Below are 20,293 nucleotides of genomic sequence, written 5' to 3'. Positions count from 1 at the left end.
GTCTTTAATTAGGAGACAATTTACTCTTGATGCTTACTTTTACGTGACCACGTTGTCAATCAACCTTCTAATTGGTAATTCCAGTTGGTATAAATAAAGCCACAATCAGTATTGTCAGAGGGATGGTTAAACCAGCAGATGAATGCACATCCAACCAGTTGATATGAAAAGCTTCAGTTTAATTTCTTAAGAAATGTGGTACTTGAATAAAACTCATTTACCTGCCTGCTGGTGATTACCTATTAAATAGTCTGGGTAGAAGTATCAATTTTGAAACTCTTGATTTTGGATAGGACTGTGGTGTGTGCTTACATGTGAATGGCTCATAAATAATTCCCAAGAGCAATTTATTTTTCTAATTAGCTTCAACAGCCCCTGCTTTACGTAGTGCTTTAAGCAGTTTTCAGTAAATCAATTCAATCACACAGCTGTTGTTTAAAACTTTTCCTAAGTTACTGTAATTCTCTATAGAGACCCAGAATCCCACTAATTGGTACACTTAATCATACCTTGTATAAAATGCATGATAATGTGGATTAATCATTCCTACAATTTCACATAGAAACCTGAGCATTCATAGCTCTGAAATCAGTTTGCTATTCTCAAGTGATAGTTATGCACCAGGCAGTGTGCACAGGCTGGCATGGTGGATACACACTGAAGTTTTACATGCCAGGCATAATTTTACAAAAAATTCATTTGGGGCTGCAGCTTTTATATTAAGACTTAAAATTTAGTAAGATCAACCATCTACAGCAGTTTCATTATTTCTGCCAAGTTAAAAAAAATTATTACGTTTAAATATATTTAGTTGTGAAAGGAGATCCAGCTTACCTGTGACATTTGTGATATATTAAGACTTTTGAGCTGTTTAGCAGATAGCTGAGATGACAGTTAGTTGCAGTGATTGTGAGTTTTAAAGTAATTTGACATTAAAATAGCTCACTGTTTGTGCTTACTTTCTGGCAAATTTATTAATACTAGATGAAAAAATTCAAGCAAGCTTTTTTTCTTTTATTAAAAAAGCCTTTTTTGTTTTTCAGGATGTGACTTAAAATGACTTCTGATTCTGAAGGTCCTCTGAAAAACACGCTGTGCTTGAATGTTTGCTAAGGACAAGTAAGTGACTGATTTCATAACTGACCTAGATGTACTTGGATAGTTATTACATTATTGTTTTTAGAGTTATAATTTACAAATTGTACATGCAAGTATATGAGGCATGCTCTTAAAAAGAGGAAAAAAAGATACAACCCTCCCCACCCCGTTGTTTCCCTGCTGCCATAAAGTGAGTTTTCTAAGTTTGTTTTCTTGCAGAATCCTGTCTGTGTAGCTGGGAACATCAGTTGTTTCTGTTGTCAGACTTGTAATAATTAGAATCTTTGCACAGTTCCAAGAATATTGTGAATCAGAAGTTTCACTGGAAATCTCTCATACTTCCTATATATGTGTATTTGAGGGAAATGTAAGTTTGAAATAACAAGTTTTCACTAAGAACACAGAACTGCTGAATGGAATTTCCTCTAGTTTTATTTATGTCAAGTGAAATTTAAATATTTGGGGCTTCTCTTAGCATAAACCAGCTATTCCATTAGAGTTTGTGTCATAAAAAATTGTGACTCATCTCCTGGTTTTTAGAAAGCAGGGTTATATTTAGTATTTTGACATTACATACAATTCAAAAAAATCCAGACCATCCTCATGATTCATTGGAAAGGACTGATTTGATTGAATTCTTCATAATAGGTTTATTCTGTGGAACACTAAGAACCAGCTTGTACTTTTTCCCTAGCAAAATTTTCAAACAAGAAATCAGCTTAGATGAGCTGCCAAGCATGCAAGATATAAGTACATGTGTTTGATATAGGAAAAAGTTGATGGCTTCATGGGACCAAAGAAGTACTAAAACTGTTTTTTATGGAAATAATACTTTTTTTTCCAAATAGCTTGGATATGTTTTAAATTAGTATTGTATAGCTATCCTTTGTGGGGTTTGGGTTTTTGTGTGTGTGTGGTCAACAATTGCAGCTAAATAAACATAAAAACTAAATCTGAAGCATCCAATTGTTTGTATTTTTGGGCCCCTGTTAGGACAAACCCTTCCCAGTTGTCATGTCCTGTTTGGTGAATAGGTCTTTCAGTTACAGCTACTGAGAACGCAGGCACAAAGGGATAATGCTTGAGTTTGAGAAGGAAACCAGTGCTTTGAAAGAGGAACTACCACAAAGTGGTCCACTGGGTGCTGTTAAGTTAGTAGCTTTCCAGTTAGTGAGAGGATGAGGTAGGACCAGGGAAGAAACTATAATACCAAGCTAAAACTTTTTGCTTACCATGCTTAGTATTTCTCAATGTCCTTTTTACTTGAGTGCTGTCTAGGAAATGGTTTAGGAGTTTTCTCAATTTCAAACCTACTGTATTGTCAGCATATACATCCTTTTCTTGGTAGTCCAGGACAGAACTGTAGAAGCTAATTTATTTATTTTTAGCCTGTCAAAATATTGAAAATCTGACAGATTGCAAAATATTAGTCCTAAATACTGCTTATTCTTTTAAATTCTAGGTCGTTGTTTGGAAGGCTGTACATATATTGTCACAATAATTATCAGAACTTGATGCATGTGCATAACTCAGTACCTTTTTAACAATCCATCTATATTTTTCACTAAAAATAAATAGCCCTGACCTGTGAACAGTATTATAGTATGTTGTAAAGGATGTAGATGTGCACTTTATCAATAATTACAAATGTTTTTTCAGTGCACATACTGATGAGCAAAAAGGTCTTTGTTATTTTTGTTTTCTTTTTTCCCATTTTTGGTGAGTGAGAAAGTTTGGGAAAATTTGGGTTATATATGAACTCAAGTAGTAATGCAGAAACTAGTACTTAGTGTTGGCAAATAATCATGAAAGTCTGGAACTTTGAAGCATGTTTTACATCATCTTGGTTCCTTTCAAACTTGCATTGAGTATAAAGTTTGGAGGGCTTTGGACATATTTGCATCTGTTCGACTTTAAGATTCTCTGTTTCATACAGATGCATACCTGTCTAAGTTATTTGGCAAGAGATAGGGTTTTGTTTTTCAAATAACTTTTGAAAAACCATATTGGGCAGAACAGAGTGTGGCTTTGTGTCATCTCTTCAATAGCTAAGTGGAATGTAGCATAAAATGCTTTTATTAACTGCTTGGTGAAAGTAACCAGGGATTCCAGTACAGTGGAGCAACATGGATAGTTTAATTTAGAAATTAAAATTAGTTGCTCATGCTGATGTCATCAGACTAGCAGACATTTACTATTACATTTAGTACTACTATGTTTAGTACTGTTCCCTACCTGGCCTCAAAATTTGGCAGTCCCAAGAAATTCTCTCTATAAATGATATAAAGTACGAACAGATCAATTTTCCATAAGTCTAGTTGTTTATCACTGGATAGAATTTCTATTCAGCATTTCTTCATCCTTCTATGTAATCAGTCTGCTGTAGCTTTCTGCATTTTAAGCAAGTACTTTTATACGAATTTCATTGAAAAATACGTAATAGTGTGTATTGACAGACTCATAATACTCACTGTTATCATGATTATTTAAAATTTAACATAATCTCTTATATTTGGCTGGCTTTATGTAATAATTGAGTTATTGAGTCAAATTCAGCTAGGTTTTGGGTGTATTTTAATTATACAATAGATAAAAATTCACTGTGTAATTCTTTTCTTCAGAAAATGCTTTGCTTAGGTAGATAATACTGTGCAGCGTAACTAGCAGAGGAGTCAGCATTATAGGTTCATTGAACCAGAAATAATGCAATTTCCTCTTAGCTCAGAAAGTAAGTTTACAAAGATAGCTCTATTGAACTTTTTTGCCTCTAGTAGTAAAAGTGCATGAAAGTTTAAACTTTAGAAAGCAGGGATTTAGAAGCTGTCTTCTGAAATAATGATTAGCTTCAGGAAAAACTATGTGCTTGAAGGGCTGAGTACCTCTTCTACAGAGACTGGCTGAAAGAGCTGGGCTTGCTCAGCCTGGAGAAGGCTCAGAGGAGACCTTAGAGTAGCTTCCACTGCCTAAAGGGGCCAACAAGAAAATCTGAAGAGGGACTTTTTACAAGGGCCTGTAGGGACAGGACAAGGGGGAATGTCTTTATTGATGAGCTCTTAGACAGAAATTCTTCCCTGTGAGAAGGGGAAGTGCTGAGGCACTGGCACAGGGTGCCCTGAGAAGCTGTGGCTGCCCCATCCCTGTCAGTGTTCAAGGCCAGGTTGGACACAGGGGCTTGGAGCAACCTGTTCGGGTGGAAGGTGTCCCTGCCCATGGTGGGGGTTGTAACTGGATGAGCTTTAAGGTCCTTTCCAACACAAACCACTCTGATTCTGTGAAAATTCCCCCCAGATAGATTTCTTTTTGGAAAAACTTTTTAGCTCACTAAAAATTACAGGTTTATATTGAATGAATAAATGTAACACCTGGTACTTTCTAACTGGTGATTTCTTTCATTATTAACTCACTGAATAATAGCTTCTTTTGTGAGTATTTCCTGTAGGAGGGAAATTAGTTTGACTGTTAACAATTTGTACTGTAAATCCATCTGTATAGGGAAGCAGCTTCTGTAATTTCATTAGCTAAACAGTTAGAGAGTTGTTCTAGGCACTACATCCCTGCCCAGGCTGTAATGATACTCTTAGGGAAAGGAAAATACATGTACAGGGACTCTGCAGCTTCAGGCCTGAATAAACTATCACAAGTTATTTGGGTGTAATAGTAGGGAAACAGCCTACACATATTACCTAATTTTTCCTTCCTTCTCCAAGCGTCTATATTTAGGCATTGCAAGATTTTCTTAAATAGAAGCAGGGCTGCATTCTCTGATATAGGTATTGTGTCTCTGAGACAAAACATAGTAATTTTTGTTTTTCTATTTAATCATATTGTGAGTTATCTGTCAGTAGAGGTGGATGTTAAACCAGAAATGACATTTCATTCTAAATCATTTAATGCAGCCCTGTTACCTGTGTAATTACATTCCATTGAAATGTCTGTCTCCTAGCTCAGTTTTTTCAACTATTTAATGTATTTTAAATCTTTCCTTCTCTCAAATAGAATTTACTCATGGCTTCTGACGTACTTGGTGTGCCCACACCCTTCCTGAGCTATCCTTAAGCCTTATATTTTAAGCTCTTCCTTTCTTTTTCCGCAGTGCCTCTTAACCCTGCAACTCTGTGCTCTGCCTGTGAATGCAGTTCCAGGGAGGGAGGGACCAGTCCTGGAGTGTGCGTGTGTCACCTACAGAATGACTCCAGGACTCAGCCTTAGCTGCGAGCTCTGTAGGCACAGACCTTATGAGTCATTTGTTCTGCGAGCTTCAGATAATCAGCTGCTTTTCGCATGATCATAGCCTGTTTGTGTTATCTGGTTTTGGAACTGCTTATTTGTTCAGATGAGTAGTTTTTCATTCCGCTGCTTAATTGTAGAAAATGCAGTCTCCGCAGTTGCTCAGTGCTACACTGTCATCTAGTGGCATAACAGTGTATTTTTCTTGATCTTCACCTAAGGTGGGCTGCTGTAAATGTATTTGACAGGTTTTCCCCTGGAGGAGTATATGGCCTCTCTGTATATTGGGTTTTGTATAATCCCTCCATGGCATCCAGGTTTTGTATCAACTATTTAGATGTACACCAAATTTTTCATCTATACTATGCAGTCCCTGACTTCAGTTACGGAGTTGGGCATCTTTTGGAATTATTTCAAATGCAAGGTTATGTTTCACTGTTATTTTTAATTTTATTGTGATGTACAAAGTATATTATCTTTTCTCTCCTGGTGTCTGTCAATTGGGTGAAGACTGGTTATGAATATAATTTTATGTCAAGTATTGTAACATTTGCTTAGCTGCAGAGAGAGCTCGTGATTTCAAGAGATGTCATTTTACTTCTAAGCTTTGTACACGTGCCAGGGTAATCCGGTGTGTGCTCCTCAGTGTGGCAGTACTCCTCTGTCCTGCCTAGCTTTCAAAGGTTGTACTGCTCTAAGAATGGCCTTTTAAATTCCCCACCTCCAGACACCCTGCAATAACAGCATCAGCTATTGCAAGCAGCTCCCATGCTGCTTCATGCAAATATGTTCTTGTGTGTCTTTGCCCTTTCAGTTTAGACTCCAGAAAGAACTGAAGCAGTATTATATTTTTTTGTCATAAAAAGCCAGTAAGCAAAAAAATCCAGTCAAGGTTAGTACATGCACACACTTCTTCAGATGGCTTGTCCTGGAAGCAGTTGGTTAGGTGCCTTCCTAAGGGTTGGTTTTCTTTGCTGCAAAGGTACACTTCTGACTTGAGTTTAACTAAGTTCTTGTTCACCAGGGTGGCTAGGTCCTGTTCCACAGATGTGCTTTTGAGTCATTTGGCAACCAGCCTCTGATACCTTAAATGTAAACTTCATTTAGGTGAAAGTGTGTCTGTCAGTTCTTTGTCCTTGTGATAAGTGATCACCAACTTCAAGGGATTTTTCTCTTTTGAATAACTATAGTAATGGTGGAGATCCATAAAGAACTTGGGTTTTTTTGGTGGGTTTTTTTTTTTCCCCAAAAGATTTATTAGTACCTGGGTTATATGTTTTGGAAAACTTTCTCCCCAGTTAAAATTTAGAACCATCTTGACTGAATGTTTAGATCAGTTACTGCTGTTGCTGTGTTGGGGTAAGGAACTACAGGCTGGAGTAGACTGCATCCCTGCCTAAACAGGGCAAATGAAATTTATGTTTAATTTGGCAATTTCTTTTGAAAGGATGCAATAATGCTAAACTTCTAGCTGCCCAGGTGTGTCTTGTCATTTTGGTACAGAAAACCAAATACAAATTATTAGATCATTTTGTTTCTAATTATGTTCTAAAATAATCTGGCTATATAAATAGCATAAATCCATTACAAAGCTGTTTTCCTCCCTCAGCATGTTGTTGATTGCAGCATAGCAGGATCTGGTATAGCTGTTGCCTCTGTGGTTGTGTTCCTTTTTCCTCTTGGGAGTGAGTGGAGATCAGTGTTATGGATATAACATCTCCCAGGCTTGTTTAACATATCTAGACTTTAACACAAGTAACCTATTATTTTATTGGGTTATGGCCCAATCTTTGCTGCAGAAGCAATAGATTTGAAAGAGTTCTGAAGTCTTTGCTTGCCATGTCCTCAAGGCTTTAGGAAAATGTTTTAGAAGGTTTAGCAAGAGGCATGAAGTTAAGACTGTAGTAACCTGTTGAGCTAGAGATGGTAACAGTAATCTGTCAGCTTTATGCTGAGCGAGGCGTGAAAATCCTTTAAGCCGTCCGATTTATTTCCAAGGATGTCAAGGAGCTGTGGCTGCAGTGCTTAGATCACCTGAAGAGAAGGGAGCATACAAAAAAGGAAATTTTATTCAACATTTCTCTATTTTCAGTGTTCTGGTCATCCATTTATTGTTACCTTAAGAGTATCGCTTGTCCTTTTCTTTAATGGTGTCTAGTAGCTTCATGCTTAGTATTTAACTCCATTTTGGCATAATATAGTAAGGAATCACTTCCTTTTCAAGTTATCTAAACAAATATTAAACCACTGAGAATGTTTTTATTTTCAGACAAGTTTGAACTATACAGTGGTCCCAGTATGATGGAGCAAAATTGTAAACATCTCAGAATCAAATTAAATTCTTTTTTTTACACTGATTTTTGTTTACATTGATATAAACCTTTTTAAACCTCTGTTTTGGTGAAATGCAAAATGGAGTTTTAAAAACCAGTAACTGAATATTTTCAATAGGATAAAGGTTTATGGGTTTCCAGTAAAAATGCTCATAAATCTGGTTAAGTAACTTATTCAGGAAAGTTCTCTGCCTTTGGAACTGGTGTTTTGAGAGGTGCATTCACAATTTTTATCTTGCTTTTAGTTGCTGATGCATGGTCAAGATGAGTGGATTAGGAGAAAACTCCTTGGATAGCTTGACCAATGAGTCAAGGAAGCGCAAGCCATTACCTTGTGATACACCAGGTGCAGGGTAGGTATATATATATACCTTTCTTTCTCTTTTTTTTTCTCCTCTTTTTTTCCTTCTTTTTTAAAATAAGTTTTTAAAAAATTTCAGATTTTCTTTGCAATTTAGAGTAAATTCTAATCATTTTGTTTAGCTGAAAAATGCTCTAGGCTAACTTCTGTTGTGAACATATACAGCTTTACTATTATGTATAGGTCTGCCAAAGCTGAACTCTGCTCTATAATTAGATTCTCGTGGAAATCCTGATAGGGTGAGCATATAAGGAATCACCGTTTGAAGTTGTGGTTGCAAGGCAAAAGAAGAAAAAACTTCTTGCTTCACAGAAATGCCAAAGGCAGAATCTTCTATCTGGTGATTGAGTAATTACCAGTTTACTTCAAGTTACCTCATTTCAGGTGGTCATGGTCAGTACAGCATACCGCAGTAGCTTGAGTTTTTTTAACTTCCATTTCTCCAGACTAATTTTTTGCAAGTTCCTCTGAAATTCTGGAATTCTGTCCTGGGTTCAGCAGCAGCAGTCATTTTTCTCCTTCTTAGTAGCTGGTTCAGTCCTGTGTTTTCAACTTTAGTGCTGATAACACACCGATGTTTTTAGTTGTTGCTAAGTAATGCTTACTCCGATCAAGGACTTTTTCAGTCTCGTGCTCTGTCAGGGAGGAGGGGAAGCTGGGAGGAAGCAGGGACAAGACACCTGACCCAAACTAGCCAAAGGGCTATTCCATACCAGAGCACGTCATGCCCAGTATATAAACTGGGGGGAGTTACCCGGAAGGCTGAGATCGCTGCTTGGGTCTGGCTGGGTCGGCAGGTGGTGAGCAATTGCATTGTGCATCACTTATGTTTATTGTTTTCTTTTTCTTTTGCCCTATTAGTTTTATATTCTCTCCCCTTGTTATTTCCCTTATTACTATTATTGGTGGTAGTAGTAGTGGTTTTGTGTTATACCTTAGCTACTGGACTGTTCTTAATCCATGGGATTTACATTCTTTTGATTCTCCTCCCCATTCCTCCAGGAGTGGGAGGAAAGAAGAGGGGAGTGAGCAAGTGGCTGTGTGGTTCCGAGTTACTGGCTGGGCTTAAATCATGACACCCTCACTCATCTCTGTCAGAAATTGTTATCTGAAGGACTCAGTTTTCTGTCCTCCTTCTCCTTATTGCTTTCCACCACGTTATCGTTTCATATTCTTGTTCTCACAGAGTGTTAACCTCTCTTAAATTTGTCTTCAGATTCACCAAATACCATGCGTCATGTGTACTCATTTCTCCCTTCAATGTATGTCCTCACTGTCCCATGCTTATTAGCTCCATCATGCAACAGACCATATAGGAGGTCCTCAGATTCTCTCACTGTGATCCCAGTGTCTCTTTGTGAATGCCCTTTATTCCAGTTGCTCTTTCTCCAGTGTCTGTCTGTTTATTCAGGAATTCTGGTTTTCAGGTTGTCACCCTTCATAAGCTTTTTCAGTTGTTCAAGCCCCTGCTTTGTCATGTATTTTTCTCCTGTATTGGGCCATCCATACTCCCCTAACTCTTTCACTTGGTTTCTTCTCAAAGAATATTAATTGATTCTCTCAGTGTGCCCATTTTTGCCTCTTTCCCTTCTCCTGAGTTCTCCTGCTCTTGGCATATTCTGTGTATGACACTGTTCTCTCTGTTGATTTAGGCTGTAGATAGTGTCTTTCCTCAGCATATTAACCTATGTAGGAAAATGGATTTCAGAGAGACTTTATCCAGCAGCATTAGGTTGTCTGGGATTCTGCTTTTCTTGGATGTTGAGATGGCATTTTTGACCTGATGCCTAGAAACCTCTGAGGTATCACCTTCTGTAGTCATCTTGTCATCTCATGAGCAAACCAAGAATGTTAAAATCCTATTTCATTTAATAAATTATAAACAAATCTAAAGTGACTTTGTAGGTTAGAATACGCTTTCTGTATGACTGTTAGAATTTTAGAACAGGGAATTGCTGTTTTCATTAAATTTGATGATAGAGTAATCACAAGGGGATTTTATGGATGAATAGCTTTTTCTCACATCCCCTGATTATAAATTGGTACTTAAAATTCTTTAAAGAAAACCTCAAACGCAAAACCCAATCAACAGTGGCACCACAACCCCTGTCCCCTCCCCCCCACTTCAGATTTATGTTGTTTGGAAGAGTGACTACTACCTAAGCTTATGTAGGTAGGTGTTACATGAAGTATATTAAAGTTTACAGAGTGAGTGCAGCTTTTGTATATGCTAGTATGTCAGTACATGAAATTATGTTTTTGATTCCCAGCCTGACCTGCAGCGGTGAGAAGCGTCGGCGTGAGCAGGAAAGCAAATACATTGAAGAACTGGCTGAACTCATATCTGCTAATCTGAGTGACATTGACAATTTCAATGTTAAACCAGACAAATGTGCTATTTTAAAAGAAACTGTGAGACAGATTCGACAGATAAAAGAGCAAGGTACAATTCCCTTCTAAGCCAAAATAAATAATTTAGCTTTCTTGTCATTCCTTTTCCAAAGCAACAGTAGTGATTTTACCATAGCATGTAACTGAGAATATCTTCATTCTTTGACTTAAACCAGACCTTTAATATGTCTTACATAATTTTCTGTTTAAATAGGTATTTAGCATCATTTTCTATTGGGAATATTGGCTCTAAAACTTTTTTCTTGTCTTAAGCAACTCACAATATACAAGACCTCCTCTCTCATTCGTGGGTTATGTTTTTGTTGTTGCCTTCACTCATATGCTTTCTAGAACCTGGCTTGTAATACTAAAATGTGCTCTTCATGTGAAATGTTGCTTTAATAAAATGTGTCTTTTGGGTTTCAGGAAAAGCCGTTTCTAATGATGATGATGTTCAGAAAGCTGATGTATCTTCTACGGGTCAAGGAGTTATTGATAAGGATTCATTGGGACCTCTTTTATTACAGGCAAGTACAAATTAGGCCCTAGTAAATTTGCATGGAAACAGATACTTAAGGCAGGTGAAAATATTACAGTAAGGCCTGCAATCCTATAGAAATAAATAGTATGCAGCTACTATACCGAACTGTGACTGAAGCATCAGGAATAAAATCTATCATTTTTCCTAAATTTTGCTGAAATTCCCTGTTGAAGGAAAGAGAAGAAGAGCATTTTGCTTCTTCTCATGTTCTTGTGTTTTACTTTCTCCAGCAATCATTAGCAAATTACTACTAAAGCAGTGCTTCGTAATACAAAGAATATTTTGCTTTTTTGGGGGGATAGGTATTATGAGGATGTAGTGGTTTGTGACGTGTATTGGGGTTTGTGTTTCTAAATTAAGTTGTGTTGTAAACAGATGTTGCCATCAGCTAAAATAACATCAGAATAACTGTAAAAAAAGTCCACAGCAAATACCTTTTCTATGTGCCTAGAGAACCAATCCCAATGTCCATTAAAAAGCACATTTGAAGCCTAATTGTTTTACATAGACTCTCTTATCTCTTCACTCACTGGTGGAAATGCCTTCATGCTCATGTCTCGCCACTTCTTTCTGCTGAATTTCTTCCTGTTTCAATTTGCCAGCTATTGAAATACTGTTACAGATTCATTATCTTGTGTTCCAATAAAGCAAGAGTGAAACAAGAAGGCTAGTTATCACTGTGAAAGAGCTCAATGGAATAATGAATGAGCAAATTAATGTTTAATATTGAAATCATTCTTTACCAGACACAATTTTCCTCAGAGAAAAAAAATTTGAACTTCTGCTCAGCTCTTGGAAAGAATTGCATGTTTTGCAGCTTGATGTTTATCACCCACATAGTTTCTAAACTAAATGATGTTCAGAATTAGGTGGTGTGTCTTATATGTTATGTTGTCATGTTAATATTTAGGCATTAGATGGCTTCCTGTTTGTTGTAAATCGAGATGGGAATATAGTATTTGTGTCAGAAAACGTCACACAGTATCTACAATACAAACAAGAAGATTTGGTTAATACAAGTGTCTATGGTATCTTGCATGAAGAGGACCGGAAGGACTTTCTTAAAAACTTGCCTAAATCTTCAGGTAATAAAATTGACTTACTACATTGTTACTAGGCTGTTTGAAAACAATTGGAGAAGAAAAAATAATGGACAACCTTTCAAAACAAATAACTTGAACTAAGAATATTTGACTACAAAAATAAGTTAATATTGAAAAATATTACTGTTGTCTTGCTACAGGATACCACCAGAAATAAATGTGCTGGAAATTCATGCTGTACTTTAGCCTTTGCAATTTGTTTGTCTGTAACTTACACCAAGGATACTAAAGGAATATATTTCCTAATGCCACATGAGTAGCTGAGAGAACTGCTTGTTTTGTAAATATGTGAATGACTTTTCATCCCTTCTTCAAGGGACTGCAATTGTCATTTGAGGGGAAGAGGGTTTTTTATTTTGTTCTTGGTACTACTATTTTACACCAAGGTATTAAACTGATGTTATATTGAGAAAGCATCTTAAAATAGTCTTTAATCTCGGAACAAGGTATCTAGATTAAGAAAAGTCAGTTATAAAATTATCTTATCTGAAAATCTTTATGAATTCTTTGTGTTCTTTGAAGTTAACGGAGTTGCTTGGACCAATGAAACACCTAGACAGAAGAGTCATACCTTCAATTGCCGAATGATGATGAAAACCTCTCATGATCTTTTGGAAGACGTAGGCAGCCATCAGGACGTACGTCAAAGATATGAAACAATGCAGTGTTTTGCTTTATCTCAGCCAAGAGCTATGATGGAAGAGGGGGAAGGTAGGAAATTTTATGGAATCAGTGTGCACAAAATAAATTTTTGAGTGAAGCTTTTTGGTATTTGTTGTGTTATGAAATCTGTAGCTTCTGCAATCCATTTTTATGTAAGGAATAGAATGAAAAAACTTCAGTTCTGGTTGCCTATACTTCTATTTTAACAATAAAGGACACCTCAGCTATTTTATTGGATGCTTTAACAGAATAAAGCAGGAGAAAAATGAAAGAATAAACATTATTTTTTAAATACAGATTTGCAGTCCTGTATGATTTGTGTGGCACGTCGTATCACAACTGCAGAAAGGGTGTTTCCAACAAATCCAGAGAGCTTTATTACAAGACATGATCTTTCAGGTGAGAAATATACCCAAGATGAAGGTAGGAAGGCATCTGGTTTTGTCCATGTGCTCTTTTTTTAAATAAATCAAGTATGCCAATGAATTGCATATCTATAGTGACTATCAGAATTTAGACTGAGAATTCCCACCTATTTTTTGCAATATACCATGTTGCAGTGGGACACATTTTGTCTGTGTGCTAGCATGCTATTATTTGGCAGCTTGGTACAAAGCATTGCTTGTGTGTTAACTTGGCAGCATTTGAAATGGTTGTCATTGTGCTTTCCTTTACACATAAGAAACATTTTAAATCATAACTGAATGCTTGTATTTTTGTACAGTGCATGAGTTAATGTTTAAAGTGTTTTATATATTCTAGATGGGGCTTTTTCAGGTGCCAGGTAGTGTTTATTATGTTCATTTGTGGATGTAGTTGGTCAGGATTTTTGAAAATCTTACTGTATGCATCCTTTGGGTGCCTTGTAACCAGACACTAAAGCTACTGTTTTCTAAAGCTGTGGTATTAACCTTTGGGTGATTAACTTCCTCTAACTCTAAATCCCTTTGAATATTGATATTTTAACAAGCAGCATCATATTCTTATATGGCAGGTAATCCGTAAGTGTAACTTCTGCATATTCAAGATGTGGTGTTTGGCTCATGAACAATTAAAATGGTGAAATCAGAGATTTCTGAAACATACCACATTCATACAGCAGGATTGATGTTGTCATAAGGAGCTTAATGTGTGTATTTTCTTTCCTGTTACAGGCAAACTTGTCAACATTGATACAAACTCATTGCGGTCTTCCATGAGACCTGGCTTTGAAGATATAATCCGTAGGTGTATTCAGAGGTTCCTATGCCATAATGATGGACAGTCTTGGTCAAACAAACGCCACTACCATGAAGGTGAAGATCTGTTTGGAGTGTTTGGTTGTACTGCTGCTTCCTGTGCATGTGTTTTTTTTCTGCAAGACAAAAATGCTATATTCTGCCTGTGTTCTCTTTTTCCATATTTTTGTTCATGTTAATTTCTGTGACTCATATTTACCAGCTGAGGGAGGATGTCCTCTTGAGAAATAGGAATTCTGGTGAAAGTTATTTTGTTTTTCTAACACGTCTCTATGGATAATTATCATGGAAAATATCAAATACATGATCCAAGAGCCTGAAGCAAGTTGTTTTTCCACAGTCGCATGTAACAGTGACAGTGACAGCTATAATTCTGTAATAGCATCTAATCCTTAATTATCCTTAAATTGGTATTCTTGTTTAACATTAGTTTGATTTTATTTTAATTCATTCTTTCTTTTGTTAAAGGATAGCTCACAAAAGTGATAACCGTTGTGTTAAAGGCTATGATAACAGCCTTTTTCTTATTCAAGAAACAAGGCTTCAAAATACATTCAGTGTTCCAGTGTTATGTATTTTGTAATGCTAATTTGATAACCTTCATAGATAAAGTGAAGTACAGCCACTGTCTTCAGTAAGAAAGATGATGTTTTTAAAGTTTTCTGATCTGTGATACTTTTGAGGGATTCACAGAGTAATTCAAGTAGAGGGGATACTAAATAAAGAGAAACTCATACTGGCATAAAGTGGAGTTTCCATTCCATTGGAGGTTCTTCAATTTATCTGATTAAATAAACCCTAAATTAATCCAAAATTTGGAGCTCAGATTAAAAGCAATATTTTCCACATTTTTTAAAATAAAATAAAACTTCTAAACGTGAAAATACTTTCCCAAGGAGAAGCCGTGGAAACTTACTAAGCTGGCCTTGGGAGTGTGTTAACAAATGCAGAACTTTTTGTGCTGGGCATACTGAGCACAATTTACTCAGCAGCAAAATAATCTTGTTTGCTTTTATCTTTCCTCTCCAAATTTAGGAGAAGACATGGAATACTTGCTTTTTCTGAGTATCTATCTTGGATGTGTCTGGTTAATTATTTCTTATTTAGTATATCTTCAGCAAGATTGTGTTAATCTGTAGAGTGCATACTTGTAATTATTGCTTTTTAAAATGTGAATTCTATTTGTGTGTTTCCTTTGCAGCTTACACACAAGGTCACGCTGAAACACCATTGTATCGGTTTTCTTTAGCGGATGGCACTATAGTGACAGCACAGACAAAGAGTAAACTGTTTCGAAATCCTGTAACTAACGACCGCCATGGATTTGTCTCTACCCACTTTCTTCAAAGGTGGAATCAGTGCTATTTCTTTGTCATTTAAGTATCATAGCTTTTTAAAACGTATTTGACCTTGAAGATACAAAAATATTTTACCTGATTAAAATTCAAGCAGAGGGGGAGTAACTTGGGAAGCAGAGTTGCATAGCATACAAATAAATGTCATCCTAACACTGACACTCCAACTTAACTGTGTGGCAGAAAGACAGTGACAGTCAGAGAGGTTTTTCCTCAGTACCTGCATGGAGCCTGTGTTATGTATTCATTATTCTTTGGGGTTAACATTTATAATGATGAAACACTGAAAATAGAAATGCTCAGTTAGATGCTTTATCTTACTCTTTTTAGTTGCAGACCAATTAAAAAGACAACAGAACCCCCTCGGATGCATCATTGATGACTCAAAGTTAAATGTACCTTAAATAGCACTTCATGTGACCTGTTCTTGTTGATTGCAAGAATAATTGAAATGCCAGTGTGGAGAGAATCTGTCTGCTTCTGGCACTTAAGTGCCTCCAGATGCTGAAAAATGAGTAGCTGAGATTGGTCAAGGCATCATTAGTGTGCACGGTAGAAAGGTGTCATGCCTTGACACAGGAAGGGAGTAGATGGAAGATGTTTAAATTGATAAACCTGACTAATGGCTGTTGATGAAAGCCTTTTGAAGAGGCAATACTGTGTGTGCTTGTAACCCAAACCACCTAAAAGACCAAGCACTTCTGTAATGAATAAATGAGTTGTGAGTGGCATGGCTTAGTTCTGCTTCTGTGGAAGCTTGAATCCTCACATGTCTTTTTGAAAAAATATCTGTAAAATTCTTTAATTATGTTTTCTGTCTTTGTAGCACTTGATTCCATATACGGTTTTAATTTGTTTTCTTGGGATTTCTGGGGATGTTGTTAAACTTGCAGAGAACAAAATGGATATCGGCCAAATCCTAATTCAGTTGGGCAAAATGTCAGAACACCTGTGGCTGGAAACACGAATTCTGTTGGTGGTCTTATGAGCATGTCACCTGGCCAAGGCATGCCAGTGCAGAACAGGAGCTATGGTATGGGAGATCCCAGTGCTGTGGGTCAGCTCAGCAACACTCGATATGGAGGCCCTGGTAATATGGCGCCTGGGAACTCTGGACCTGGACTGCAGTCCTCAGCTTACCAGAACAACAGTTACGGCTTAAATATAAGTAGCCCACCACATGGTAGTCCTGGTTTAACTTCCAACCAACAGAACCTAATGATATCTCCTAGGAATCGAGGGAGTCCAAAAATGAGTTCACACCAATTTTCTCCAGTTACAGGTATTTTATTTTTGCTATAAGCTCTTTTATTAATCTCCCTTTCTCAGTTTTATCTGAACTCTCTCTTTCATCCTTTTTAAGAGTTCCGTATCACCTTGTGTAAGTAACGTAATGCTAAAACATTATTTCAGAATCATAGTACCACAGAATGGTTTGGGTTGGAAGGGACCTCAAAATTCATCCAGTTCCAACTCCCTGCCATGGACAGGACACCTTCCACAAGACTGGGTTGCTCAAAGCCCTGTCTAGCCTGGCCTTGAACACTGCCAGCGATGGGGCAGGCACAACTACTCTGTGCAATAATTAACTCAGTGTGGCAGTCATACATAGTCCAAAGGAAAAGTAGGTACAGACATTACTGTAGTCTAATAAATTTGATCTCTGTCATGTGATACAGGTATGCACTCTCCAATGGGATCTGCCAGCAACACCGGCACCAGCACTTTCTCCAGCAGTTCTCTTAGTGCTCTTCAAGCCATTAGTGAGGGTGTTGGAAATTCTCTTTTATCAACACTGTCTTCACCGGGTCCAAAATTGGATAATTCCCCAAACATGAGCATAGCTCCGCAAAGTAAAACAAGTACCCAGGACTCCAAAAGCCCTTCTGGTTTGTACTGTGAACAAAACCAAGTGGAAAGTTCCATCTGCCAGTCAAACAGCAGGGATCTCCTTAATGAAAAAGATAGTAAAGAGGGAAATCTGGAGGCCTCTGAAAGTCAAAGAGGACCATCTGAAAGCAAAGGGCATAAAAAACTGCTTCAGCTGCTCACGTGCTCCTCAGAGGAAAGAGGGCATTCTACAGCATCAAACTCCCCTTTAGACTCAAACTGTAAAGAATCTTCTGCCAGTGTTACCAGTCCTTCAGGAGTTTCTTCATCAACATCTGGAGGGGTGTCTTCCTCCTCAAACATGCATACATCCCTCCTGCAAGAGAAGCATCGGATTTTGCATAAACTGTTGCAGAATGGTAATTCTCCTGCAGAGGTAGCCAAAATTACAGCTGAAGCTACTGGTAAAGACACGTATCATGATACTAGTAATACAGGCCCCTGTGGAGAAGGCACTGTCAAACAGGAGCAACTGAGCCCAAAGAAGAAGGAAAACAACGCTTTACTAAGATACCTGTTAGATAAAGATGATGTTAAGGATCCTCTTTCCAAGGAGTTGAAGCCTAAAGTAGAAAATGTGGATAATAAAATGGGACAATGCAGTAGTTCTACAATACCTACTTCTAGTCAAGAAAAGGAGACAAAAGTAAAAGCAGAACCAGTGGAAGAGGTACAGTATAATGTAAAATGAGGGTAGTGAACAAACCAGTAATTTCATATTACAGTGAATGGATAAATACAGAACACTTTAGTAAGTGTGTGTAAGCATTTCTAAGAAAGTTCTGTGCAAATGGTGTGAAACTGTACATTCTGGTTTGATTGTAACTGAAAAAGCACAGGACATGTAAATAACCAAATGTGCCCTACTGAAGTCCTGGACTGATGTTGTCTTTAAGTTATAGTATGACTAAGGTAGCATATATTTACAAATTATTCTTTAAAATCAGATCCTTAACACCTGCTGTTTCGCATAGCACATGTTTATTTTCATGGCTTAATAGGACATGGAGTTGTAACTGCTTCTGTAATCAGTAGGCAATACAGTAGCAAAAGGTGAAACATGATTTCATGTTGAAAGTACAAACAATACACAAAAATGTGTAATAGTTAAAATAGCCAGAGATTTGATTGAGTTCATTCACTGGTATTACCACCCTTTTTTTTCCTGAAGTGAAGGAAAATGTTGTTCCAACTAACGTATTCAGCATTTAGGTAAATACATGTGTATTTGTTTCTGTATTTCTAGAGTTGCAATTCTAAGAAATGTCATGAAATAGCAAACAATCCCACCATGGAACAACTCTCCCAGAAGCAGTACACTTGCTAGGCACAGCTATTCTTCAAATGATAATGTGTATATAATAATTCTTTTGTATTTAGTTCCTAAGTCAACGTTTGGAGCAGCTTCTAAGTACATAACACTAATCAGTATGTCAGGGTTTACTGAAAACATGCTGGTATCTTAGAACTTGGATTTTCCAAGTCAGCAATAACTATACAAATAAAAAATCACTGCACAATTTTTATATTAGCTAATGGCTGACTATAAATGAAACACTTTATAACATTTATCGAGTACCACTGATGCAAAAGTCACTAACTCCTCTGTAAGCATACTCAATGCATGGTTTCAGTCCTTGCTCCTGAGATCTAAAATTAACATGTTCGGAGAAGCTTGTTTAGCGGCAAAACAAATCCACTATATATGCAAAACAAATCCACAAATCTTCTGTTAACAGGATGCATTTGTGACATTGTTTGCTCCCCTCAGTGTTTTTATCTTTGTAATTTGTGATGACTGAACTGTTTATATTCAGAGGTGCCTTTTGTTTTATTTATGTGTACCTCCAGTTTCTCCTAATTCTCAAAATCAGCCAAGCAAAATAATCTTAAAAATGTAGCTAAATGATAGCCGAAGTTCTCTGGAAATTGCGAGACAGCTCAAGGTACTGTCATTGAACTGAAACCATTGTCTCCCAGTTATCTTTTAAGATTAGCAAGGAGCTAAATAAGAGCTGAAGGATAGCACATGATGGTAAATAACCTTGGTATTTTACTGCATCTTTTCAGATGAACGGAGACTTGGATAATTTGGATGCAATTCTAGGTGATCTGACTAGTTCAGAGTTTTACAATAATGCCATGTCTGCAAATGGAACTAACCTTGGAACAAAGCAAGCCTTATTTCAAGGAAATGCCTCATTGGGTAAGGAAATTAATCTACTATCACTTTGGGTTTAAATTTAGAGTTTTCTTCTTGCCTGATGTAAACATAATGCATCCTCAAATCTTTAAGGAGTACTTTCTTGATCTATATCTTCAAGGACAAATGTCATGCAAAAAGGCTATGTTTCATAGGCTATGAAACATAGTATGCATATATATATACACATTACATATAGTGTAATAAAGTACACTATTGTCCTATTGTCTTGCAGCACTCATCTACTATAGACATAATGAATAGCATCAACTTCAGTTCCTTGTTTTATGGTTTCTTCTGAGTTTGCCTGACATAGATTTCTCAAAGACATTAGGATAAACATTTTTTGAGTTTTTGATTGCCCACTTATGCTTTGCGAAAACACTTGTGTCCTGTAAATTCTATTGAGTATGCCTCCTCAACACTGAGAGGAATGCCCTTGCTTAATAGGAAGCTGAGTAGGAGGGAATGATAACCTTGCCAACAGAGCAGTGTCGTTGCAGGTGTCACTTCCTTTTATAATGTTAGTCACCTCTTGAATAGGGCAGTAGATTGCTGAGGTAACCTAAGGAGGTAAAACATGGATAATGAAAAATGTGAAAACAGGAACACAAACACATAAAGCTACTGAGGCTTTTGGCTGTGGAGCACAGTGATTTCTGGGTTAATTAGCCTGCTGCTCAGGGACATGTTGTGTCTGGATTCAGCCTTCTCCAGACAGAAGCATTTTACTTATTTCTGTCTCTGTCGCTTCTGTTATCCCAAGGCTTGGCAGCCCCCTTGTATCTGTAGTTATTTTTCTCTCTTGTCTCTTTCTCAAGGAGTCTGTAGTACTAGTGTGTTTCAAAATATTAAAAACATGCTTCATTGCAGAACTTAATTTAAAAGGC

At 37.0% G+C, this 20,293-nt stretch overlaps 1 protein-coding gene across 1 annotated transcript in view; it reads left to right on the top strand.

The window, feature by feature from the left end:
- The first annotated feature begins 1,071 nt into the window (after nucleotides 1-1,071).
- The window catches only part of NCOA3 (nuclear receptor coactivator 3), a 31,362-nt gene continuing 12,140 nt past the window's right edge, over nucleotides 1,072-20,293 (top strand). The window contains exons 1-12 of the mRNA XM_031047013.2: nucleotides 1,072-1,119; nucleotides 7,904-8,011; nucleotides 10,290-10,462; nucleotides 10,837-10,937; nucleotides 11,862-12,036; nucleotides 12,577-12,765; nucleotides 13,015-13,116; nucleotides 13,872-14,012; nucleotides 15,157-15,304; nucleotides 16,204-16,592; nucleotides 16,990-17,870; nucleotides 19,271-19,406. Coding sequence (XP_030902873.2) covers nucleotides 7,914-8,011; nucleotides 10,290-10,462; nucleotides 10,837-10,937; nucleotides 11,862-12,036; nucleotides 12,577-12,765; nucleotides 13,015-13,116; nucleotides 13,872-14,012; nucleotides 15,157-15,304; nucleotides 16,204-16,592; nucleotides 16,990-17,870; nucleotides 19,271-19,406 — 2,533 coding nt within the window. The 5' untranslated portion in view covers nucleotides 1,072-1,119; nucleotides 7,904-7,913. The remainder of the gene's footprint in view (nucleotides 1,120-7,903; nucleotides 8,012-10,289; nucleotides 10,463-10,836; nucleotides 10,938-11,861; nucleotides 12,037-12,576; nucleotides 12,766-13,014; nucleotides 13,117-13,871; nucleotides 14,013-15,156; nucleotides 15,305-16,203; nucleotides 16,593-16,989; nucleotides 17,871-19,270; nucleotides 19,407-20,293) is intronic.

This window comes from Melopsittacus undulatus, chromosome 10, assembly GCF_012275295.1.
Source record: "Melopsittacus undulatus isolate bMelUnd1 chromosome 10, bMelUnd1.mat.Z, whole genome shotgun sequence".
Classification (NCBI taxonomy): Eukaryota; Metazoa; Chordata; class Aves; order Psittaciformes; family Psittaculidae; genus Melopsittacus; species Melopsittacus undulatus.
Note: the sequence above shows the minus strand (reverse complement) of the source record. Positions and strands in the feature narration are given on the sequence as shown.